Source organism: Meriones unguiculatus, chromosome 10 (assembly GCF_030254825.1).
Source record: "Meriones unguiculatus strain TT.TT164.6M chromosome 10, Bangor_MerUng_6.1, whole genome shotgun sequence".
Taxonomy (NCBI): Eukaryota; Metazoa; Chordata; class Mammalia; order Rodentia; family Muridae; genus Meriones; species Meriones unguiculatus.
In genome coordinates, this window is record NC_083358.1 from 113,153,257 (window position 1) to 113,180,242 (window position 26,986).

Sequence of the window (26,986 nt, forward strand, 5' to 3'; positions counted from 1 at the left end):
TGACTATAAGCAATATTTCAAAAAGGGTTTGGTTATACTGACTAATGCTATATTTAGGAATATATATATATATTATAAGTATGTGTGTACATATATATGTTTGTTATATGTCTATATATACATATTCATAGATATGTATATATATGTATACACACATATACAAATACATATATACATGCATACACATATATCTATATATACTGACATATAACATATATATTTATGTATTTGTATTATTATGTATCAACAATTCATTAAAAAAAGAGGCCATCAATATCAAAGAGAGCAAGGAGGAGTCTATGGAAGGGCCTAAGTGAGGAAAGAGAATGGGAGAGTGAAATGATTACATTATAATATCAAAAATGAAAAAGAGTTTAAGTCATCCTTTTAAGACACAGGTCTATTAGTAATAATGTGGGTGAAGGTCTTTGGCAAATAAAATTTCTTTTCAGAAGATGTGAGAATGTTCAGTGCCACACCGGTATGTAACTGTGCATGTCAGTCTCTTACTATCTTTTAAAACAAGCATGTCCACTGTCACCAAGCATACTGCAGAAGTAAAATTGATTTGACATTACAAAGCAAGCCTTAAATGAAAATCTGTTGAAAAATCTTTTCTGGAAAATAAATCTAATTACTGTAATTAACAGTGAAAGCCGAAAGAAGCATCCTGCACCACTATTATTCTATTATTATTAACATTAGAAAAGTACTTCAATTGTCGATATATTTTATAATCATGTCTTAGTCAATCCCACAACATGCTTGAGAAGCAATAAAGCTATTTATAGCTGGGCTTTCTCAGCTGAAAGTCTTTCAAACATCCTTTTGTTTTAATATCCAAACTCACTATCAGCAGTGAATCAATTCACAATAATTCTCATTTATATCACCTCAAGGTGAGGGAGGGACTCCAGGGGTCATCTAGTCCAGAAGAGCCAAACATTGTCATGATGCAGCCTTCATCTTTATAACTCACACTAGTAACTAGCTTTCTTTTCAGATGTGCACGCCTCCGTGGAAGGACAGAATGCCTTCCAGATCTGCTAATATAAGTGCTATTATTAAATTTAACATCTTTATACTGTACAGACTGTTGGAGTACAAGTCTACCTTCGGTAGAATTCTCATCTTTTCAACAACTACCAGTTTATGTGATTTGTAGTGAAAACAACAGGAGGGAAACTTTTGGAAAAAAAAAAAGGCAAAATGAAACATGGATTTTCCTGACCTAAAAATTTCTCATGATAGAGAGACATATAAAAAAATGAATCCCTTTAGTCACAAAAACACCGTTTCCTGAGAGAATGGGAGTTTGGACTTTATCAGCGAGGCTCTGGCCCTGGAGACCAGGAGATGCTGAGGCCATGGTGAGAAGCTCAGGCGTGGCCCATGGCCAGTCCTCACAGTGTCTGGTGCAGTCAGCAATGAGGGTGTGGGATAACCAATGTCAGAAACTACACAGTGGCTATGGTCATGTGGAAAGGACATCTGGCATCACATGAAAGGACTCAGCCAGTTTCCACCTAACATGCCTGTGACTGCTTACACTATACAGCTGAAATCACACTTTCAATGGGTCAGGAGAAGGAGGGAGAGTTGCCAGCCTCTGTTGTTAACTGATGCTGTTATATTTACTCATATACGCATTCTCTACCACATCCTTGATGCTAGAAGGTCAACAGACCAGCTGACTGTATATACATATGGGAATCAGTACAAGAGACACACCACAAAATTCAGTAAAAAGAAACATTAATACACAGGAAGTCAGTTTGAGACTGATCTAATCCATGGCAAAAGTTGACAGTCAAAGAAAACAAAGGGTTTAACCAATTTGCTGAAGATGTCTTGCAGCTACAGTGGCATGAATGTTAACATGAACTCAGTCTAGCTTTGTATCTTAGGTAACTGTTTAAAAATCTTCAGGTTCCTTATTAAAGGCCTTCACCAGGAACATGTGTTAAACAAACAAACAAACAAACAAACATTTATTGGTTGATACTTTTCTAAATATGAGGGATACAGAGAAATAAGACATGGTTCCTGTCCCCAAAAGGTTCATTTTTCTGCTATAGAAGCTGTGGATAGACACATAGTGAGCAACATAATAATTATAGTAAGAAGGAAATAAGGGTATTGTGGGCTGAAGAATAGGAGCTTAAACATGTAGAGTTGCAATCAGGCTTCCTGTTATAGATATTTAAGTGTGAAATCTTATTAGGTAAGAAGGCAGTGGATGGCTTAGGACTAGGGAAGGGACAGGTGGATGAAGTAGCAGGGCCCATGATGGAGAGCAGGGAACTACAAACAGGCCACGGTGACAAGGCATGAAGTCATCACAGGAACAGTTAAGAAAACACTATGAAGGCAACACTGAGCCCTGAAGGGATAGGAAGTTCTAGCTCTCTTACAAGATTAGAGATTTCTGTCTGAGACATCATTCTGGAGTCAAAGATGATGATATGAAGAACAGAAATATGGGAACCAGGACGGTATGTGCAGGTTAGTGACCTGTGGGCCTGTGCTGGATAAAAAGAAAAAGAAGATCTAAAATATCTCCAAGAAGGAGAGACACAAGGGGCCACAGAGAGAAGGGATGGTTGGAGACTGAGGTAAAAGGTGGGAGAACAGATAAATTCATATTCTTACAGTGTTCATGGGTGTGGATGATAGATTCTAGCGTGTGACAATACTGCACTCTCTTTTCAGTTGAACTGAGAACTTCTCAGCAGTGTTCCTTCTGCTGAGAATGGTCAGGATCCTGACTCAACCATCTCATGTGTCTATTTACATTATGGGTTAAAACTACAGATGAACTTTATCCAAATCCCTGATGAGCAGTTAGAGCAGGGCCAAGAAGGTCACTGCCTAGAAATGCAGACTCAATTTTGAATGTGACCTTAAATATGTCTACATAATGAGCCTGAATATCTAAGGGAAGATGCATGAGAAAGGAGAAGCATATGTGAGAGATATCTCCATTTCCCAGAGTAAGAGAACCAACCTTCTGATTGTTCCCATGGAAACCCAGGAGGCCTACCAGATACCTCCAACAAATGTTCATTTTAGCCTAAGATACAGGATTTCTGACAGTCAGAAGTGCCCAGAAGTGGGACAAGTCAAGATGGGGTATTATTTTATTTTCATTGGTGCTGTAGCAAACTAACACAGACTAGGGCAGGCTGAAATCAGAAATTCATTTTGCCACAATTCTATGGGATAGAAGTCTGAGGTATATGAGGTCAAGTTCCTTGGCTAGGTACCTTCACAGTCTTCTTTCTGAATGTATCTGTCCTAAACTTTTTTACACTAGTCACATTGGGTTAGGGTCCACCACAGTGTGCCTACTTTAATTTAATCTTCTCTCTTTTTTTTTCACATTACAACATGGTTGTAGTCCTCCCCTCCCTCCCTCCCTCTCCTGCTTGCCTATCCCTCAGAAAAGAGAAGCTCCCTTTTCCATCCACGCCAGCTGTTCAAGTTGATCAGGACTGAGCATGCCCTTATCCCTGTGGCCTGTCAAGGCAGTCCTGCCAGGGGGAAGAGATTAAAAAGCCAGCAAATGAGTCCATGTCCAATACAGTCCCCACTTCCCTTATAGGGTACCCACATGAAGTCTAAGCTGCCCATCTGCTACACCTTTGTAGGAGGCCTAGGTCCAGTCCATGCATGGCCCTTGGTTGGTGTCTCTACAGGCCCCTCAGGGACCTGATTAGTTGGCCCTGTTGGTCTTCTTGTGGAGCTCATGTCACCTCCAGGTCCTTTTCGCTTTCTTCCTACTTTTCCACAAGACTCACTAAGCATCCCTAAGCATCCTCCAATGTTTGGCTTTGAGTCTCAGCATCTGTTTTGAGGCACTGTTGAGTAGTCTCTCAGAAGACAACTTTGTCCTGAGTGAGGTAACCCAGACCCATAAAGACACACACGGTATGTATTCATAAGGAGATTTTAGCGATGTAGTACAGGATAAGCATAATACAGGCATAGATCCAAAGAAGATAAATAACAAGGAGGACCCACGGGATAATGCATAAATATCACCTGGAAGGGGAGGCAGACTAGACAGAGGTAGTGGCTGAAGAGAGGGAACAAAGTAAAAGACAGTGTACAGAGAGTTAAGAGGTAGAGAGCAGACCTGGTGAGAGCGAGGGTGGGAGAACAGAAGGCCTTAGAGAAAAGAGAAATGGAGGGTGGAGGCATTTCTGTGACAAGCTGGAGACCAAGTCAGGGTAGGTTCATGGGAAGATATGAGGGGCACTCAAGCAGAGACGCCTAGTAGCACAGGCCACAGAGACTGAAGAGGACACCTTCTAACTAGACTAGCCTCCTAGTAGAGGGAGGGGAACTCCAACCCACCCACAAAAACTTCAACCTCAAATTTACCCTGCCTACAAGAGGTGCAGGGATAAATATTGAGCAGATGGAGCAGAGATTGAGGGAATACCCAGACAATGCCTAGCCCAACCAAAGACCTACCCTCTGGGAGGGCGCCAAACAATGACAACACTCAGCCAAAAGGAACACAGAAAAAATTGTGGAGAGTGTGGGATAGCAGAAACAGAAGCACCTAACTTGGGATGTCCTTGAAGGCTCTCGTAGTTGTGACAGCTGCAAATGTAAGCATGGCTAAGCAATGCTGAACCACTGCTATTAATCATCCTTAATGCAATATCCTTCCTCATATTTTGGACAAAGATTACATTTTCATGGCAGTTTGAATCTTCCCCAGGGCAACATGCAGGAGGTCAGGGACATGCACTTCCAGTAGAGTATAAGCAAAAACTGATCTTACCTATGAAAGAGGACTGACTTGACCAGGGTGACAACATCCCTGCTGGCGTTGTATCCGGCACAAACGATGGCCACGTGGATGGTCTATGAGGAAAGGAACAGAGAGTAAGCAGTCACACAGACAAAAGCACGTCATCTTGTCTTTGTTGATGCACAGAAAAGAAATATCACCCTCATTTGTTGTTGGATCATAGAAAAGAAGGGCACTGCCTGCAGCCATGGAGAATAACTTGAGATAGTTTTACTAAAGTCTTTTTAATTGGTTTATGGCGCTATCATCATTTGGAGGCCATTAAGACTCTTTTCAACTACATTGTAGAGATGGGAGCAATGGTGATTGGTTCAAATAGGTAAACAGTGAGTCCACTGGCCCCAATCCAGGAGCCAATGGCAACTGGCAAAAGAGAATAAATGTGCCCCAGTGGGCCAACAATCTGAGCTGTCATACTGAGAAGTTATGGTTTAGAGTGTGAACTGTCCTTCTGAAATGACTCTGGGTAAGGGTAATATGAAAGCAGGATAAATGGACCAGTGAGCAGCTCAGGGCTCCATCTGGACTACCATTCTAGGAATTAAGAGGCAGAATTGGGAGGGGCATTACTAGTTATCTCATTTAAGCTGTTAGCAATATTGACCACAAACACAAAACCTGACCCTACCTTTAACCCCAGGGGGCTTTGGAAAAGTTTGAGGGTCAGCCACTAACTGGATCATAAGTTATAAGTATCAGTTGTATTTGGTTGCTGTGCTAAAATACAGGACTAAAGCAACTTCTATGAGGAAAGATAAAAGTTGGCTCATGGTGTAAGGTCCCTTATTAGTACAGAGACCATGAATCTCATTGCTTATATTCTGGAGAATCAGAAAGCACTTATCTGGTCTCCTTTTTCAACTTTTATTCAGCTAGAGCCCATAATCCATTGACTCTGAGCACATTGAGGGGAAGCCTTCCATGCTCAGTTATTTCTCTTTAAAAATGACCTCAAAGACAGACCCAGAGGTATATTGTCTAATGATTCTAAACACAGTCAAGCAGATGATGGAAATTAACCACCATAAGTTCATGTGCCAACCTGACATCCAAACACACTTCATTTGTATACTAAAAAAAAGACCACTTATGGTCCTCAAACGCTCATGGCCATGTCATAATGCAAAATGGGTTTATTTCATCTTTAGAACTGATGCAAGTCATAACATTTTCATCATTGTTCAAACCTTCAAAGTAAAGCCTTTTCTGAGACACAAGTCAATTTATTAACTGTGGGGACTTATGAAATAAAAAAAAAAAAGATGCTTCCAACATAAAACTGCACAGTAAACATTCTCATTTAAAGGAAGGAATGAAAGAAAATCAAGGACAAACTAGACTACAGCAAGAATAAAACCAAGCAAGGCAAACAACAAAGCCTATAGTTCTCTGTCCAGCAAATCGGATTCATGATGGCATTATCTAGGTACAATAAGCTTGGGAAGCCCCTCCTTTTCATTATTGTTCCCTCTGGCAAATGTGGTCTCCCTTAACTACCTCTATTTCATATATGCAGCTTTTCTTGGGGTTACATCTCTGGTGCAGTGCCCAATTAGGGTCACTACAACAAGATAGGATTTAATTTCATAGATTCATAGCACCTCTATTGGTCATTACCTACAAGAATATAACCCAGCAACAGGTTCCCTAAAATAAGTGGCTTTCAGGAATCTTTATGCAAGTCCTCAAGATGCATTGTTGATTTTTGCAGTATTAGCAGTGCTCTGTCATTACAAATAACAAAATTCTCTTCATACTATTAAAGCTGTCAGACAGGCTCACACATTCAGGTTGGCTGAGGTTAACAAGGTTTTTGTTTTTGTTTTTTAATTAATTTTAAATGGGGTAGGAGTGAGGAGAGGGGAGGCTGGGAAAGGGAAAAAGGAACAGCAAGAGGAAGAAAGTTGCCCCCAGCCCCCCTACAGAAGGATTGAGTTGAGTACTCGAGAACTCCTTGCTAGCCAGCTCCTGCTTCTGGCTGACTGTCATGTCCCCACCTTGTCATCAACTTTCTCTGTACTGTACAGACACTGTTTTCTATTTCTGGCATGTTTTGACCAAGACTGGGAATGAATGCTCTAGTCCAGGACAATAGTAGTAAGAAATCACGGTATGTTAAAGAATGCAGAGTCCCTGCATGTCCATTCTGTCCCTACTCCTGAAGCACAGCTTTCCTTGAATCAAAACACATCTCTTTTTTTTAATTAATTGTTTTATTTATTGTAATTTATTCACTTTGTATTCCAGCTGTAGCCTCTTCCCTCAATCCCTCCCAATTCCGCCATCCCTCCCTCTTCTCGTTCCATGCCGCTTCCCCAGTCAAATGATAGGGGAGGTCCCCTTCCCCTTTCCTCTGACCCTAGTCTATCAAGTCTCATCAGGGCTGTATGTATTGTCTTCCTCTGTGGTCTGGTAAGGTTGGCTCTCCCTCACCCCCACCTCAGGGGGAGGTGATCAAAGAGCCAGCCACCGAGTTCATGTCAGAGACAGTCCTTATTCACTTTATGGAACTCACTTGGAAACTGAGCTGCCATGGGCTACATCTGTGCAGGGGTTCTAGGTTATCTCCATGCATGGTCCTTGGCTGGAGTATCAGTTTCAGAAAAGACCATGGGCCCAATGTTGTTGGTTCTGTTGGTCTCCTTGTGAAGCTCCTGTCCTCTCCAGGTCTTTCTATCTCCCCCTTCTTTCCCTTACCCTGCCCAAAGTTTGGCTATGAGTCCCAGCATCTGCTTTTAATACCCTGCTGGGTAAAGTCTTTCAGAGGCCCTCTGTGGTAGGCTCCTGTCCTGTTCCCTGTTTTCTCCCTCTTCAGATGTCTATTCAGTTTGCCTTTCTGAATGAGGATTGAGCATCTTACCCAGGGTCCTTCTTCTTGCTTAGCTTCTTTAGGTGTACAGCATTTAGTATGATTATCTTATATTGTAGATCCAAGTGGATCAAAAACCTCAACATAAAACCAGATACACTAAACCTGTTAGAAGAAAATGTGGGGAAGAGCTTTGAACTCACTGGCACAGGAGACAACTTCCTGAACAGAACACCAACATCACAGGCTGTAAGATCAACAATCAACAAATGGGACCTCATGAAACTGAAAAGCAAAGGACACTGTCATCAGAATAAAATGACAGTCTATAAATTGGGAAAGGATCTTCACCAACACTATATCTGACAGAGGGCTAATATCCAGAATATATAAAGAACTAAAGAAGTTAAAAAGCAACAAATCAAGTAATCCAATTAAAACATGGGGTACAGAGCAAAACAGAGGATTCTCAATAGAGGAATATCAAATGGCAGAGAAACACTTAAAGAAATGTTCAATGTCCTTAGTCATCAGGGATATGCAAATCAAAACAACCCTGAGATTTCACCTTATACCCATCATAATCGATAAAATAAAAAACTCAAGTGACAGCACATACTGGAAAGGATGTGGAGAAAGCTGACCCTCCTCCATTGCTGGTGGGAATGTAAACTTATACAACCACTTTGGAAATCAATCTGGCGCTTCCTCAGACAATTAGGAATAGTGTATCAATATCCAGTGAATCAAGTGATCAAGATCTTGATAGTGAATCAAGATCCAGCTATACCATTCCTAGGCATATATCCAAAGTATGCTCAAGTATACAAGAAGGAAATTCACTCAACCATGTTTGTAGTAGCTTTATTCGTAACAGCCAGAATCTGGAAACAACCCAGAAGTCCCTCAATTGAATGGATACAGAAATTGTGGTACATTTACACAACGGAATACCATTCAGCAATTAAAAACAAGAAAATCATGAAACTTGCAGGCAAATGGTGAGAACTGGAAAAGATAATCCTACAAGCATTGCAGAAGAATGGTCCCCCTGCTTGGCAGATCAAGTATTAGTCAACCTAACTAATAAAATTTAAGATAAAATTGGTTCATTGAGATCATAATTCCAGGTTAAAAAATCCATTACTGTAGGGAAGTTAAGACTGCAGAAGCTTAATAGAACTAGTCACATTATATCCCAAGTCAAGAGCACAAAGCCGTGCACTAATCCATGCACACTAGTGCCCTGACCCTATCTATGCTCATGCCCAACAGTGGATAGCTTTCCTATCAGCCACAGCAATAATGCAATCCCTCACAGGCATACAGAGCGGCTCTTCTCACATCTTTCTAGATTGTATGACATTAGAAATTAAAACTACCCATCACAGTGGGTCTTCTTCTGTCCATGCTGTCACTTCATGGCTTCTGGCTTCCCCCTATCCTTGGCAGCCTCTTCTAGATGATCTTCTTCTACCTTTCTCAGTCCATTAGATGCTGTGTACAATAACGTTCTGGCCAACAGGAATTCTTCACTACCGTGTTTGTTATAATCTCAGGAACCACATCCATCAGACACAAACCATAAACTACTGGTCAGCCTCAATCCATTCTTATAACCTCTCTGATCCCAATTTTCACTCCGCATGACCACTCCCACCACTTTAGTGCTAGAAGTAGGACTCAGCTCTATTTTCGTGTTGTTGCTACATCTACAGAATTCTTATAGTTGCTAACCCCTACTCCTAAGTCCTCTGCTGTGGAGGGCCCACTTTTGTAGGCACCTACCTTAGCACGACCTTTCCAGCCTCACCACACCTGGCCGCCATTGTTCTTCATCCAAACTCACTTCTTTTTCAGCCATTTTATCCATATTGTCCCTACTAAAGATACAAATTCCTAATCCTAGGTCTCTGATGCAAGCCTCATGCTCTGCTCTTATACCTAAGTGCCATGAAAGATGAAAGGAAAGACAAGGCACTAACAGCAAGCACAATGAGAGCTGGCATCTATCAAGAAATGACTACATCTAGGCCTTGTGCTTCATACCATACACTCTTTATCACATTTAAATCCCACAGCTCTGTGAGTCAGACATAGTATTTCAATTCTTGTATCACAGACAAGAAATCCATGGTTGGGAAATATAGTTTGAATGTGAATTCCATCCTACCCATCCTGAACCAAGCTCCTATGTTTGGTAAATTCCTGGTTGGTGGCACTGCTTACAAAGCAAAGCTTTGTAAACAAAGAGCTTTACAAAGCAGAGTTCAAATGGAGGATGTAGATGGGTAGGAGGCTGACTTAACAGTTATGGGCCAGTTGTATTTCTAGCTTGGGTTCTCTGCTTCCTGGATGCCTATAAGGAGATACCTCATACCTCATATTTCCATTGCCCTGGCCATGAGTTGCTCTCACAGACATGTTCCATAGCATGATGGACTATAGCCTCTAAAGCCTTGAGAAAAAAAACAAAAAACAAAACAAAACAAAACAACAACAAAAAAAACACCCACTGCTTTTATTAGATATTTTGTCACAGTGCTAAGAAAAGTAACTACTATAGGGAGTTAGGATTTAACCTGTGGAACAGAGATGTTGATAGCATATTGGAAATACCTGCAAAGTTTCTGAAAGCATACGCTATGTGCCTTATCAATATCTCTTAACCAATTAAAATACAGTCTCTGATGTCCGGGGTTTTCACACGCTCTGTAAGAGGGCATAATTCTCTATATGGAGCACTTGACACAGTGGCTAAGATTCAAGATCTAGTAGATATTACTTGCAGCTTAGAATATTACTGAATTGTACGTAGAGGTAGGGATGCTGCTAAATATTCTAAAGCACACAAAATAGCCCTCACCCCATCTGCCACTTCAAGAATTATTCCAACTCTAAAATAAATTGTACTTTTGTGAAAGACCTGAATCGATAACCCTGCTTTCTAGGCAACGGGAAGACCAGGGTTCCTGTCCTTAGAATGAACGTCAACCTCAGGCAGCGGAGGCCGTTTCCTGGAATTCTAGCCCCAGGGAAATGAGGACCGGGTTCAGTGAAAGACCCCGCCACAGTAAATAACAGGGAGAGAGAATCAGGAAGACATCGATCTGACACTCATCTCCTGTCTTTAGACACATTCGTAAACACATGAACAGGCATATATGTGCGTAACCACACACACTGTGCTAGATACTCTCACGACAACCTGGCACAAGCTAAAATTATTTGGGAAGAGGCCACGTCAATTAAGAAAATGCTTCCATAAGATTGATCTGTGTGCAAGTCTAGGAGTCATTTTCTTTAGTAATGATTAATGTGGTTGGGCTCATTGGGTGCCTAGGCTAATGGCCTAGGACAGCATAATAAAAAAAGCTGAGCAAGCCATGAGTGGTAAGGTAATAAGCAGAACTTGTTCTTTATCTCTGCCCTGCTTAGGATCCAGCCCTAGCTGGATTATGATGTAAAACTGTATGACAAAATAAACCCTTTCCTCTCCAAGTGGCTTTTGGTCATCATGTTTTATCATATCAATAGAAGCCCTAACACACACACACACACACACACACACACACACACACACACACTCATTCACAAACATACAGATTTTCACTGAAAAAAAAAAAAACAAAAGTTATTCCTGTTAGAAAATTATATATTAAGAAGTTGACTGTGTGCATGTGTGTGTGCATGTGTGTTTGTGTGGGTGTGTGTGGGTGTGTGTAAGGGTGGGGTTGGATGTATTTCGGTCCCTCCAGATCTTGAAGCTACCCCAGCTCAGCAATTTATGCATTTCTTAATTTCTGCACCTGTAAAATGAAGGCATCATCACTCATCTCTGGATAATATCTTGTCCCAAAGATTCAGGATGAAAGATGGCAGAGCAGATGTGACAGCCATCATTGCAATCATGAACAGAATGAATAAGAAAATGCTTGCACATGGGGACACAGATCCCAGAAGGGGAAGAAGAGGTAGAAAACACAGAATCTGGCTCTTCTGAATTCCAAATACTTAAACATGTGGCCTCTGAGACATCAAAATTAGTCTTGGTTTCAAGGTTCAGGGATTTGTAAAATGGGCCCATTAAATATAAGCACAGACAAACACACTGTTAAATATTTTACATAATTTTCCAATCTCTTCAGTTTCAGCCAATATACTTCCTACTATGAATAAATTCATCATCTGAGGCCAGAGCAGCAAGGAGCCGCTACCTAAGGAAAAAAACAACAACAAAGCATTGTCATAAGATAGGGTCTTGGAAGGGTTTTTGCATGATCCACATTTTTTTTAAAGCTCCAGAGGGAGCGATGGGAGTGGCCCAGGGGCTGCAGTGAGAGACAGGAGGACTGCTACCATCATAAAGGGTTTTGATTCTATAAAGTTCAGGTTTGCAAACACTCCCTCAATGACTGAGAGAAACCACTATCAAAGATTGGGCATGGATGCCATAGGCCATACTCTAAACCTTCTTCTGTATTTGTGTGGCTACTAGTGTTTTAAGACTTTTCCTTGGGACTGAGTCTGGCTGGACAGCAGGATGGTATTCCTGTTTGCCCTTCTGTACTCACCGACGACCCAGGCTTAACTTGTTTTGTGCCCTCAGACCAGACTTTCCTAAGTGTGGCCAATAGGATGTACCAGCGGGGTCTGAGACATCAGCTTCTGGTAGCCTCTTAGGATTACTATCCCAACTTTGGCTCTGATGGTGTCTTTCTTTTCTTCCTTCATGCTCTGGCACTACAGCACCTGCTCCCTAGGGCTGTAATGTCTTCTGCAGTTTTCCTTATTCTACCTGCTGCTTTGGTTCTCCTTAAGTTCTTGGCACACTTTTTGACATCTATGACCTTTCAGTACCTAATTTCACAGGGGATCCTTCCTGAGCACTGCATTATTTACTGGGACTGGAAAGTATGATACACTTTTTGGTCCAAATGGATATTTGCTAATATTCCATGGTCACTAAAAGATAAACGTGAGATATGATGATACCATTTAAACATTAGGAAAGCTCTTCCTAACAAACCTTCAAGGCTTCTACCTCCATCTTTCATCCAGAAGATTCTCTGCCACCTGTACCTACAGGTAAGAACATCAGAGCTGTGAATGATTTGTTCCTGACAAGTATCAAAGAAGCTTTAAGATAGATTCAGAGCTGGAAAGCTTTGGCCTTTCCTGATATATGAAGGACTTGGTGCATATAAAAGGAGGAGTAAGACCAGGTTGGCAAGAGCTGATGTCAGCAAGCAGTGTCTGCATTCCAGGGCAGCCAGCACACCCAGAGGACAAGTACGAAGTAGGATGTCTGGAGGGAGAAGGACTGCTATGGGCAGACCAAAGCCGTATGTCACCTGTGATATACATCACCTGTGACTCCCAGGGCTACCTGGCATTTGTGGCAGAGCATGCCAGTCTCCAGGAAACCTAAAGAAGAAGCTTCTCTGGGCTGTGCCTGCGATGGAAAAAACAAACAAACAAACAAACAAACAAATAAAAAACTGGAGGTGTTTTTCTCATAAACGAAGGCAGTCAAAAGGTAATGATTGGTCACATCACTAAGTACTTAAATCCTCAGCAACTGCCTCTATAAAATAGGGGTTTTAGTTATTTTTTTATTTTTACTTTTTTTTAATTTTTTTTTTTTTTTTTTTTTTTTTTTTTTTTACAATTTATTCATGATATATCCCAACTGAAGTCTCCTTCCTCAACTCCTCCCAGTCCCACCTTCCCTCCCTCTCCCCTCTACCCCACCATCCCTTTTCTCTAGTACACTGAAAGGGTGAGTTCTCCTCTTCTGGCCATAGCTTATCAAATCTGTTTCACTTGCAGATTGCAATGATGGCTGTCACATCTGCTCTGCCATCTTTCAAATTTTGAACTTTATCAAAATTAGTTTCACCTAAAGAAACTAATCAAGAGGGAGGATTCTTGCTAAAATCCTCAATTCCTATCCAGAAAGGCAAAGAGGATGGACATCAGAAGAAGGAGAAAAGAGGGAACAAGTCAGGAGCCTGACACAGAGGACCTCTGAAAGGCTCTGCCCTGCAGACTATCAATGCAGATGCTGAGACTTATGGGCAACCTTTGGGCAGAGTTCAGGGAATCTTATGAAAGAAGTGGGGAACAATAAAATCTGGAAAAGACAGGAACTCCACAAGAGCAACAGAACCAAAAAATCTGAGCACAGGGGTCTTTCCTGAGACTGATACTCCAACCAAGGACCATGCATGGAGATAACCTAAGACCCCTGCACAGATGTAGCCCATGGCAGTTCAGTGTCCAAGTGGGTTCCATTGTGATAGGAGCAGGGACTGTCTCTGACATGAACTGATTGGCCTGCTCTTTAATTACCTCCCCCTGAGGGGGAAGCAGCATTACCAGGCCACAGAAGAAGACAATGCAGCCACTCCTGATGAGACCTAATTGACTAGGATCAGAAGGAAGGAAAAGAAGACCTCCCCTATCAGTGGACTTGGGGAGGGGCATGCATGCAGAGGGTGGAGGAAGGGAGGGATTGGGACAGGAGGAGGGAGAGAACCACAGGGGGGATACAAAGTGACAAAAGTGTAATTAATAAAGAAAAAAAAAAAGAAAAAGAAAAGCTTAAAAAAAAAGTCTCACCAGGACAGACTAGATCCTCTCCCTCTGTGGCCTGGCAGAGGGAGGAATTAACCAAAGAACAGACAGTCGAGTTCAATGACAGAGGCAGATCCTGTTCCTCTTACTCAGAAACCTCCATGGAGACTGCACTACCAATCTGCTACATCTGAGCAGGGGGTCTAGGTCCTCCCCATGAATAGTCCTTGGTTGATATTTCAGAGTCTCCCTGATCCCCATGGCTCAGGATTTTTAGCTTTGTTAGTCCCCTTGTGGGGCTCCTGTCTCCTCTATGTCCTTCTATCCATGCTCCCTTCTTCCATAAGACTCCCTGTGCTCTACCCAAAGTTTGGCTGTGAGTCTCAGCATCTGCTTCGATGCCCTGTTGGGTGGAGCCTTTCAAAGGACCCTCTATAGTAGGCTCCCATCCTGCTTCCTCTCTTCCACCACTTCTGGTGTCTATCCTGTTTGCCATTCTGAATGAGGTTAAAGCCTCCTCCCTAGGGACCTACTTAGTGTCTAGCTTCTTTAGGGCTGTAGATTTTAGTATGGCTATCCTATATTATAAGGGTAATATCTGCTTATAAGTGAGTGTATACCATGCCTGTCTTCCTGTTTCTGGGTTACCTCACTCAGGATGATCTTTTCTAGTTCCATCCATTTGCCTGCAAATTTCATGACTTCCTTGTCTTTAAAAGCTGAGTAGTATTCCACTGTGTAAATGTGCCACAATTTCTGCATCCATTCCTCTGCTGAGGGACATCTGGGTTGTTTCCAGATTCTGGTTATTACAAATAAAGCTGCTATGAACATAGTTGAGCAAATGTTCCTGTAACTCTAACCAAGCAAGTCAAAGACTTGTATGAAAAAAATTTCAAGTCTCTAAAGAAAGAAATTGAAGAAGATATCAGAAGATGGAAAGATCTTGCATGCTCATGGCTCCATAGGATTAACATAGTAAAAATGGCCATTTTACCTAAAGCAATCTACAGATTCAATGCAATTCCCATCAAATTCCCATCACAATTCTTTATAGACTTTGAAAGAAAAATTCTCAACTTCATATGAAATAACAAAAAAAAAAAAACCAGAATTGCTAAAACAATCCTCTATAATAAAAGATCATCTGGAAGTATCTGCATCCCTGATCTTAAGCTGTATTATAGAGCAACAGTTATAAAAACTGCATGGTACTGGCATAGAAACAGACTGGTGGATCAATGGAACCGAACAGAAGATACAGAAATAAACCCACATACCTATGGGCACCTGATTTTTGACAAAGGTGACAAAATCATACAACGGAAAAAAGATAGCATTTTCAACAAATGGTGCTGGTCTAACTGGATATCCACATGTAGAAAATGCAAATAGACCCGTATCTATCACCCTGAAAAAAATTAAAGTACAAGTGGATCAAAGATCTCAACATAAAACCAGACACACTAAATCTGTTGGAAGAAAAAGTGGGGAAGATCCTAGAACTCATTGCCACAGGAGACAACTTCCTTAACAGAACACCAACAGCTTAGGCTCTCAGATCTACAATTAATAAATGGGACATTTATTAAATTAATGTATTTAACTTAAAGAAAATTTCAACATCCTTAGTCTCCAGGGAAATACAAACAAAACAACTTTGATTATACCAATCAAAATGGCTAAGATTAAAAAACTCACGTGGCAACACATGCTGGAGAGGATGTGGGGAAAGGGGAACCCTCCTCCATTGTTGGTGTGAGTGCAAACTTATACAGCCACCCTGGAAATCAATCTGGTGCTTTCTCAAAAAAATGGGAATAGCACTACCTCAAGACCCAGCTATACCACTCCTGGGCACATACCCAAAAGATGCCCTACCATTCAACAAGAGTTTTACTTCTTATACTCAGAGCTTCCCTAACATTCTCTTTACTAAAATTCAAACTAATGAATGTAAGACAGCAGACAATTTAGTCAATGAAGCAAAGTACCAGGGCTCAGCCAGTCAGTGGCTAATGGAGGGTCTGAACAGAAGCCATGCCTAAAGCAGAACTTGCCTAAGTAAAACACTTGCATGGCTACCAAAAGGAAAAACAATTACTATTAATATGTCAGTGAAAAACCATCCCACCAACCGGTTGGCTACCTTTTCCTTCTGAGGAATCTTTGATCACAGTTGGACTATTTGATCTAAATACTAAGCCCTGTCTTCGTGACCCTAAAAAGTAGGAGAACATGCCTCCCAGCTCTGGTGGCCAATTCTTTAAAGCCCAATAAAGTGAAGCAGAGTTAGAGGGCTCACAGAGCCAGGTGTGAGACGAGGGATGATCTATCTAGCAGGAGCATCTCCATGTGATCTCCCCAGCCCAAACTCCCAATAGCAAAGCCCAGGAATGAAGGAAAGCAAAGGAAAAGAAGAAATGCAGACTGATTCATCCTGGTTGTTCTGTACTCCTTGCCTACATCTAAGGTAACTACATGAAGGGCCTGATCCAAGATAGTCCATACATGTTAACCAGGCAATTGAATAGATAATGACTGGTGGCTTATTACTTGCCGACTCATTTTTAGGTGCCTGGGCACCGAGTGGAACAAACAGACCAACCTTCTATCCCTACAGCACCATCTTACATTCCAGTGCAGGAGGGATACAGAAAATCACCTAATAAACATACTATTCCCTCATATCCCACAGCTGCAATATCTACACACAGCAGCAGATGAGAAATATTCTAAATAAAAAACTATACCTGGATTGAAAAAGTCCCTTTTTCTTGTCACTATTTCCAGAACATCACTATGTCACAAGTATTTCCACAGCACTTACCTCATGCTTGTATTGCATACTATCTTCAGATGTATAAAGCATCCACTTGGCTGTGTACAGACTATTAATTAACTATGATCCTTTATTGTGGATAGCATGTGACCAGCTGCTTCATGCCTCCACTGCAGTAACTTACTAGCCATGAGAGATTATACTCTGAAATTTTTAGGTGCCTGGCCACTAATAGTGGAACAAACAGACCAACTTTCTCTCCCTACAGCACCATCTTACATTCCAGTGCAGAAGGGATAAGAAAATCACCCAACAAACATACCATTACCTCATAATCCCACAGCTGCAAAATCTACTAACAGACTATTACCAAATGCCATGGCAGTTTTTGTTAGACTGAATGTCTGTGGAGGGTCTGAGGAAAGACCCTCTATTAATAATAGAATGAGAAACTGCTGATATTAGTAAATAAATATAGGAAGAAGAAGAGCATGTGGAGAGTTCAATATTTTAAAAGCAAAGTAGCCAGCAATACTGGTGCTAACACTGAACAGGAGAGCACATGCCTTTTCTGGATCCATACAAGGGCCCTGGAGGCTGGTAGAGGGAAACCTGAGGTAGAGCGGGCATGATGCCTGGAAGGAGGATGCCCAGAAGAGAGGTATCGTGGAAGAAAGCTGAGTGGTCTGAGCAGGTAGAATCAGACCCTTTAAATCTCAGAGGCGTAGGGGGAGAATGGGGAAAAGTCGGTTTTCCCCATGAGAAACAGCCAGAAGATGTATTTTTCCAATGTACATTGTGATGGGTTCACGGGAAGCAGGCTCCTGTGTTGAACGGCAAGGGCACTTGTTCACTGCTGGTCAAATGTAAAGTGGTCAGCTGCCAGGGAAAACAGTAGGCAGGCCCTTGAAGAATAAAACAGAATTGCCATATGAAAATTCTCTGTATGTATATATGTATGTACACACACACACACACACACACACATGTCCTTGAAAATGGGAAATCAGAGAGCAGAGATACGTGTTCACCCATGGTCACCACACTGATGTGCCTTGAAAGAACTTATGGCCCAACTTGCATTGCTCGCATAATCCTGATATTTTTCAGAAACAAATACTATTCTATGAATAATAAATAATAAATTGCAAACGGCACAGGATCACGCTGTGGAGCAGTACATAAATCCTAGCAATACTTACAGGGAATATATTAACCACATTCTTGTTGATAAGACAAGAGCAACGTAACAAAGGAAGGATTAATTCTCGGTTACAATTTGAGGGTATAGTCTATCAGGGCAAGAAGGTCACTGCAGCAGAGGCATGAGGCAGCTGGTCACGTGCTATCCACAGTAAGGGATCGAAGTTAATGAGTTGGTGCTCAGCTAGCATTCTCTATGTGTGTGTGTCTCTCTCTCACACACACAGGCACACCCTTCCCCAGTATAGGATTCCCAGCCCAACAAATGTTGGCTAGCAGATTTAGGGCGGTTCTTCCCTTCAATTAAACTTCAATTAAACTAGAGACTCCTACCCAGACATGACCTGTAGTTTGTGATTCTAGGTCCCATCAAGTTTCAACATAAACACACAAAGGTGGGATCCCTAAGGCACTGCTGACAATCCTGCTACACTCCAGCCAGAGCATTCCCTGATTCCAGGGTCTGGCATTTAGGGAGGATATTTTAGTGAATTTACACTCTTAAAGAAGTACCAAAGGAGACATATGGAGCTAATGAATTACAAGTCCAAATGTCATCATAGTATCTTCTGACAGCAATCTGGGATACAGTTAGACAGCTGGCAAGCCTTTATTATGCAAAAGCCTTAAAGATGGAGTTTTAAATATTTTTTTTTAAGATGAGTATACTATGGTGTTAGCTAGGGCCCCAGAAGATATGACTGAGAGGTGTCAAGTTTAACAAACATAATTCTTCCAGCAAAATGTCAAACTCTTTTGAGTTAACAAATGCAGTCACAATCTGGCCAGAGAGAAAAACAGTTCACCTCATCTTTAGAAGACACACTGCTTCCACCCACCAAAGGAGTCACTGTTCTCCCAAGGCTGCTAGAATGCCACAGTAAAAGGTAACATGTACCATGATAGATCACTCTTCAGCCTCTGGAGCTGAGAGGCCTATCAGACATACAGTATGGACTGGGCATCAGGTTCCAAGAGTACGGATCCCAGAAGTCCTGAGTCACATGATTATGCACAGTGGTTCAGATCCAACTTTCTGGAAGCAAACCACCCAGGTTAACACCCAGGCTCCACCTTTCTAGTCACATCACTTTAAAATAACTGTCACCTTGACTTACCATCAGCTACTGGTTTGTAAAAGGAAGAAAATATACTGAATGAAAACTGTTACTCTGTAAAAGATTTAGCATGGCATCTGATGTTCCTTGTGAGTTTGGAAATGCTAATTTATTGAAGTCATGTGCTACGGAGAAAGGAAGTACAAAGCAAGGAGCAGAAGAATAGAGATGCATCCTTAAGGTGTGGTGTTCCATTAGATGGCTTCTCCAATGATTCTTCACATTACCAACACTCACCCTGGAGGTGTTACAGTGTACCCATCAATCCTTTGACATTCCTCTTACTGGGAGATGAGACTGTATCACTTCTCCCTTGCAAGTAGGTTGACCTCTATGACCATTTCAACTAACATCATCTGCCATCAGTAGAAGTGATTGGTCCTATCTAGGATGCTGAGACCTACAATGATTAGCTGCCATGTAAGCAGCTTAGTGCTGAAATTAGCCATGTTGTGAGGGAGCCCGATGTACATCATGCAGACAGAAGACAAGAAAAAAGGTGGCCCTGGGCAATTATTGCTGCTTTAGTCATAAACAAATATAGATTGCACCCAAAATAGAACCAACCAACAAAATTCTTTCTGAATTCCAGACACTGTGACAGCACATGAACAACTGCTGTTGTGCTGGGAAGGTAGCTCAGTGGATAAGAGGACCGAAATTCAAATGTCAAATACCATGTGTGGGCATGGTCACATTTACCTTTAACTACAGCACTGAGGTAGATATCAGGAACTTGCTGACCTGTCATCCCAGCTTGAATGGAGGCTTCAGGTTCTAAAGAAAGGCCTTGTCTCAAAAAGTGATGTAGAGAATAATAAAGGAAGACATCCAAGGTCTTCCTCTTACGCCTACACATTCATTCATGGGTATGTGCATATGCTCACAGGTGGTCAGTAAGCTCCCCACATGACTGATACTGCCTTAAGTCACCAAATGTCAGTTGACCAACTACACAGCAACAGGGAAGAGCATCCATACCAAGTACATGACACTCATTTGCTACCCACAAACTCATTTCATCCTCAAGCCCACTGGAAAGAGGATGTTTTTACTTTCATATTAGTTCAAGAGGAAAAATGATTGTCTGTGCATATGGGTTCAATGAGGAACACTGGAAGGACTCATATTTGAGATTTTTGCCTCCAGTTCTAGCAATTTTTTGTTGTTGTTGTTACATCACAGCAAATTCCTGGAAAGGTCAAAATGGAGAAACACAAGAAAAACACACATGCTTTTGCACACATGGAAGAGAGAAGATGAAAATAGATCATTCAACTCTGAGGCAGACAGAATCCAGCCTCTGCTGAAATGGTACTGCTTGAGCAACAGAATATGCAGGGATAAATGGACAGCTGGCTGAAGGTCGCATAATTAGGAGAGGATGAAAGGGCACAGGGACTGGAAAGGCTGGTAGTTCTGTCACCAGCTAGCTCTTCTGACAGCCTGGAAGTCATTATGGTAGTTTTCAGAAACACTTGTCAGACTTAGTAGAAGTTTCAGTGTGACCACAGATTATAGAAGTGTCCTTGGCAACATGGCTTTGTCCTCTGATGAGATGTCAAGATGAGCTTTAGCATTCATCACAGAAAAGTGCAAGAATGAAGAGAGGTTTCTATTTTGACCCCAGGGACTGTCATTTCTCCTTTGTTTCTTTGGCTTTTTTGCAAAAACCTTTGCCAAATGCTAACAACTGGACATGCACTGCTTGTGAGACTATAACTATGGCAGAGCCTCAACTCCATGTGTAGGGGGGCAAGTCACAGGGAGGTAAGTCACAGTGAGAATGACAGCCTTCACATAGAGGTATGGAAGGTCAGAGCAGGACCAGAGTTCATCCAGAATAGTTTTACCAAGAACATTTTAAGGGTCTAAAAGGTAATGTGACCAATAGGTACAGAAAAAGCAAAGCAAAGCAAAGCAAAGCAAAGCAAAGCAAAGCAAAGCAAAACAAAGCAAAGCAAAGCAAAGCAAAGCAAAGCAAAGAAAAGAAAAGAAAAGAAAAGAAAAGAAAAGAAAAGAAAAGAAAAGAAAAGGAATAAAGGTAACCCTCAGGTACAAATCAAAACACTGAAGCTGTGCGTCAACAGGTCAGGGTCTAAATCAGTATACCACTGTTTTGTTTCAAACAGCAATGTTATGCCTTCAGAAATGATTTTCAAATAGTTCATCATACCTCACAATCACCTGGACAGAGTTTTTTAAAATACCCACATTCATGGGTCTTACTCCCACAGATTTCCTGTAAGTTGGATGAGGGAATGTGTTGTGGATAGGCATTTTGCTTTTGCTGGGGTGTTTTTTGTTTTGTTTTGGTTTTTGAATCCCAGCAACAGAAACAAAACAGAACAGCCAGCTTCTACACACCTTCCCGCTGGGGCATGTTCCAACCAGGCTTGTATTAGACGAGAAACCCCAGCATCCTCTCCTTGTCATTTCTTGTTTCAAGTATCCTCTCTTGATGCCAGATTTCTACACAAGTCCATCTTCATCACTTAATAAGCCCTCACTCCATGTGGCACGAAGACTGTGCTGTCAGCACCACTAATAAACCCACTTGTGGGGCAGACGCTATGGCTTAAAGTGAGCTGTGACTCCAGGGTGGATAAAGCCTAATATTACTTATTCTAAGAGTCAGCATAAGAAAAGCCAGAAAGTATTATCTGTACTTGGCTAAAAAACATAAATTACCGTAATTGAAAGCACATTAAGTGTCATCAGCATGAGAATGAGGCCACACCAGTTCCATGAGGTTAGACAAAGTGTTCAAGTACTCAAAGCAGAAACTACCAAAGCTGAGTTCTTATTCACCTTGCTGCTTGCAAGCATTTGTGTAACTCATCTACACAGTAAAAATCAGAGGAAGCAGGAAATGAGCTTGAGTGTGTGTGTGTGTGGTATACCCATGTACATGTTTTTGGTGAAACTGAGGGTGGCAGGCACAGTACAGAAAGATGGATAAGTACCACAAGAGTCCAAAGATTCAATAAGAAAGGATGTACACTCCAGGGAGAAAATGGTACTAAGATATGAAACCACAAAGGGTGGCTTTGGATAGGCAACACAACTCTAGTTATGAATTGAAGACGTTGTCACACACAGAGAAAAAGAAAAAGAATGAAGGCCAAAGGAACTTCATGAAAGAGATGTACCTCTGGGCATAGAGCTAGACCTCCGGTATGACACCTCTGCTGAGCAGTTCACACTAGAGTGCACAGAACTGGGCTCCTGTAATGAAGGTGTAGAAACCTGAGCATTTCCTAATGAACCACGGAGAAACCTGTGACAGGTTCCACTGGTTACACTTCTGTAGAGAAGGTTTTCTTATCCTTGTCTACCAGATGGAGAACTGAAGTAAAGTGATGTTAAAAGACTTTGTGGGCATTCAGCAAAGTTCATGAGCAATCTGGCTTTGCACTGAATTAAGAAATCCAGCTCTTTCCAGGTTCCTGGCTGTGCTTCCAGGAGGCGTTTGCAGGAACGAGCAGTTACTGGGGATCTGGGTAGTCACTTCTCCCAGCTCCTTACCTCACACTTTTCCACAGCCGGCTGCTGCCCACACTCTGAGCTGTTGCCCGCCACGATGCCAGCCCGTAGGTTCTCACTGTCCCCTGTTCCCTCCTCCATAGAGTAAGTCTTAGAGTGGTTCCCGCGTCGGTGAGCAGGGCCCTGAGCCTGGGCCAGGCTGAGCTGCCGGCGGAGAGCACGGTTCTCCTCCTCCACCTCTCGCACACGCACCTCCAGGCTCTCCCGCTCCCGCTGGCTGGAGTCAGCGTACCGGGGGCTGTGGGCTTGGGACTCCAGTGGAGACAGAGATACAGGTTTCCCATCTAGGGGAGGAGAGACCAAGGAAGTATTCTTAGTAAATCTGCTAAGGAACCCCAACATTACCGCCCCAGGCTCTTGCCACAATCCCATCGCTAAGCCAGAAAGCAGATGACTGTGAATCACAGGTCACAGCACCCATACTGAAATGGGAAAAAAAGTGAGAACAGAATGGTTTTTTTTTATGGTGATAAAAATCCAGATACACTGCAGAGAAGGACATTCCCAATACTGTTCCTAATTAAACACAATGCTGTCCTCTCCATACAACATGTCTGCAAGTGAACACTTTTAACAAGAAGTCGTGAACATGTATGGATGAAGAGGAATAGAAAACTTGAGATGGGGAGCTCCAGAATGTAGAAGAGATCAAAAGGAAAAGAGGATAAAGTGATATTCCTCTAAAGTGAACTCCTAAGCTATCTTCCAAACCCTGTTTTAAAAGCATCATCTCTCATGGGAAACCTTCCTCTGCCTGTACACTGTTATTTATGAATATATGTTTTCAAGGCTAACCATTTGTGTGTGTGTATATAATCTGAAAAATACCACTTCCCACAGACTATCAACATATCTCCATGTATAAAGCCAGTTCTCAGTGTTTGCTGACTATTAGGAATTCCACAGACACAAGACACACCCAAAGCTATCTCCCCTTTTTTGTTCCTACTCTGCTGATGCCCAGGGATCAAGGCAGAGGGAACCTCTCATAGAGGCTTCCAACCCATAACTCTCATGACTGAAGAATGACCATCTCTCTTGCCTGCTAAAATGTACTTCTGTTTTTCCACAACCCAAGGTGTCCTGCTTGTAGCCCAAGCCAGGCTGGGATCCCAAACTACCCCAGAGAGGATCAAAGCTGGGGATGAATCATGTGCCGTGTATTCACCTGTGCTTCCCATGCCTCTGCCAGGGCATCTGACACCCTTTAAAGATAACTTCTGTTTTATCTAGCCCCTAATCACTTTAGAGCTAACTGCATACACTCCCGATCCTATCAACGCAACACAAAGGCTCCCTTAATTTCCACTGCTCTCAACTACAAATCTAAGGTTGAGGCAAAGCCTGCAAGGGACATGAAGTGCACTCTAACTGGGCTGGTTAATTACAAGCCCCCTCCCCAACTTTTGAAATCAGCCTCCATGTGTCCTTCCACTGAGTGAATTAAACAGCAAAGGAGAGAGGGCTTGCCTGACAATCTGAGGCTTTCCTTGGTACACCAAGCTTTGGGTGAATACCTGTGATCCCAGTACTTAGGAGGATCAAGAGCTCAAGGTCATTCTCAGATACACAGAGTTTGAAGCTAGCCTGGGCTACATGAGCTCCTGTATTATTATTATTATTATTATTATTTTAAAGGTAGGTAGCCAAAATGCCTTAGTGAACATGGAGCCTATAGTTGGATAAATGAAGATGAACACCTTAAATTAGCAAGAGACAGCAGACTCCCATGTCATGTGCAAGTCAGGGGTTTCTTGCACACTCCATCCTACACACACATAGTGCCTTAATTATCGAAGCACAAGGCAGCCACTATGCACAGACAAGGAGACTAAAGTTTACAGTACGAAAGTTCACAGTGAGAACCAACAGGAAATTAAACTCCCTTCAATGCCACACCTGGCCATGGCCCCACATACAGGGCTGAGTTCAAGGTCTCTGGACCTAAGAAGGCCACCTCTCTCATGAAAGGAATCAGGAACAGGAGCACAGAACCAAGGAAGCTCTAAAGGCCCAAGGTCCTGAAGGACTCTGGAAATGTAGAAAAAAGACTTAGCAGTTAGCTTTAATGCTCTGAGCTTCAGATGCCTTCTGTGGAACAGGAACATGAATGGGAGCACAGCAATAAGGTTGGAGGCTTGAATAAAAGTTCAAACAAAATGTGCCTCTATCTACGAGGCTCCTGCTACACAGGAGTTCTAATAACTCCCATCCCAAAGAGGTAAGTAAGATGAGTTTTTAAATGGAATTTATGGTATTAGAAAAAAAAAAAAAAACTGCAGATGTTCTGAGCACAGGATTGCATTATGTGGGAAGGTGGCCACAAGCCTTGCAATCTGCTACCTTCTTTCCCTGGCTTTCACTACATCAAGATGCACACACAGGAAAAAGAAAAAAAAAAAAAAAAAAAAAGAAGGGAGGTCTGTTACCAGGTTCCCTTCCTATCCTCTTACTCCTTTCTTCACAGCCACACAAGCCTGTTTATGAAAATTACAGGCTTTACTCATGTACTTATGAAAAATGACATTCCTGTCAAGTTTCTGGCCTGAACTAGGCCCCATTTTGTTTTAACTAATCTTAATTCTCAAACATTTGCAGGTATTTTCTTGCTTTTCAGAACTCTATCAATTCGTCACCTATAAGTACACAGAAAAACAAACAAAAGGCAATCTTCTGTGAAAAGAAATGACACTTAAAAGAGTAAAAGTAATATTGTCCCCAGAGCCTGGAACTGAAAATGTGCCAATGGTGGACGTGAGAGTCATTTCTGGTCTGTTTTGAGGCCACACCACCTTGCACAAACCCCTGCCTTTTTACCATTTTCTTCTTTGAAAAGGAGAAAAACTGGGTGTGGTGGCACAGACCTCTAATACCAGCAAGGAGGGCAGATCTCTGAGACTCTGAGGCTTAGCCTTGTCTACATAGTGAGTTCTAGGACAGCTAGTGAGACCCTGTCTCGAAAACAAACAAACAAACAAACAAACAAACAAACAAAAAACCAAAACTACCACCACAACAAAACAAAAAGAGAGATAAGAAAAAAAGTAGAAGAGGGAAATGCAGAGGCCTCTCAGCTTTGGCTTCCTGTGCAGAGAAACCCCAAGGTAACCTGGCTATCCAGTCTCATCACTGAACAACTAGAAGTCAGTGCTAGGAGGTCCAATGGTTTTGCCATGCTGACAGCCTCCTTCTTCTCTTCGATTCAGATTGTTTTGTTTGCCCCTGGTGTGCTGCCTCCTAACTGTGCTCATTAAGCTTCCTTCAACCTTTAGTGGGGTAACAACAGTAAAAAGCAACACACCCGAGTGGTCACAGCCTCCTTTTTGGGTACACATTATGAATTAGTCTCCATAATTAGATTCCATTTAAAACCTTGACCACAGACTTCCAGAAAGGAATGACAGCTGTATACTGGTTCACGTTGAGCGTCCAGTTTGCTGACTCAACTGCAGATCTGCCATAGGCCTCATCACTCTAGTACATTCACTCTGTGTGTGTGTGTGTGTGTGTGTGAGAGAGAGAGAGAGAGAGAGAGAGAGAGAATATCCAAGAACATGTTATCAGTGCATACACACACATTATTCAAAGATGGTGAGGGGGCAGGCACTCTCATGTTAGTGTGGCCATAAACATCGATACATGGTTCTGCTTCTTTGGAGGCATCTGACCAATACAAGGACTACAGGAATCTAACAGGCCCACCTTGGAGGACACTGCCTGAAACTCAGTCTCTGGAGCCACAGGTCCTGGCACCTTTGCTGCATTTAATAGGGACGTGAAGAAGAAACTGAGAGAAGAGTTCATGGGCTCTAGAGATAAAATATTTAAAAAGCTATGAATAATATAAGCCTAACATATTTCAAACTACCTGTTATATAATGAGAAATCATAATAGTTCACGTTGAAGAAAGAGGGAGAAACAATGGAAGCTACCACAAAATCAAAAGGAATGGAAAGCATGGCATTAAGAACACCTGAGCTTGAACCCTGGCCCTCTATTTACTAGTTGACAGACTTTAGCCAAGGACTGCACTTTTCAGTGGCTCTGTAAGTAAATGCGAAGACAAAGCCATGGCTCTATGTACACACTACCCAGCACTGAGACTCAGCTGAGGTTATGTAAT

At 42.1% G+C, this 26,986-nt stretch overlaps 1 protein-coding gene across 5 annotated transcripts in view; it reads right to left on the reverse strand.

The window, feature by feature from the left end:
- Positions 1-26,986, reverse strand: part of Large1 (LARGE xylosyl- and glucuronyltransferase 1) — a 500,017-nt gene that overhangs the window by 267,965 nt on the left and 205,066 nt on the right. For 4 of the 5 annotated variants that reach the window (XM_060393169.1, XM_060393170.1, XM_060393171.1 and 1 more), the window contains 2 exons: positions 22,845-23,146; positions 4,796-4,878 (listed from right to left, as the gene is read on the reverse strand). In XM_060393169.1, the coding sequence (XP_060249152.1) occupies positions 4,796-4,878; positions 22,845-23,146 (385 nt within the window). The remainder of the gene's footprint in view (positions 1-4,795; positions 4,879-22,844; positions 23,147-26,986) is intronic. The other variant, XM_060393172.1, reaches the window with a different exon arrangement.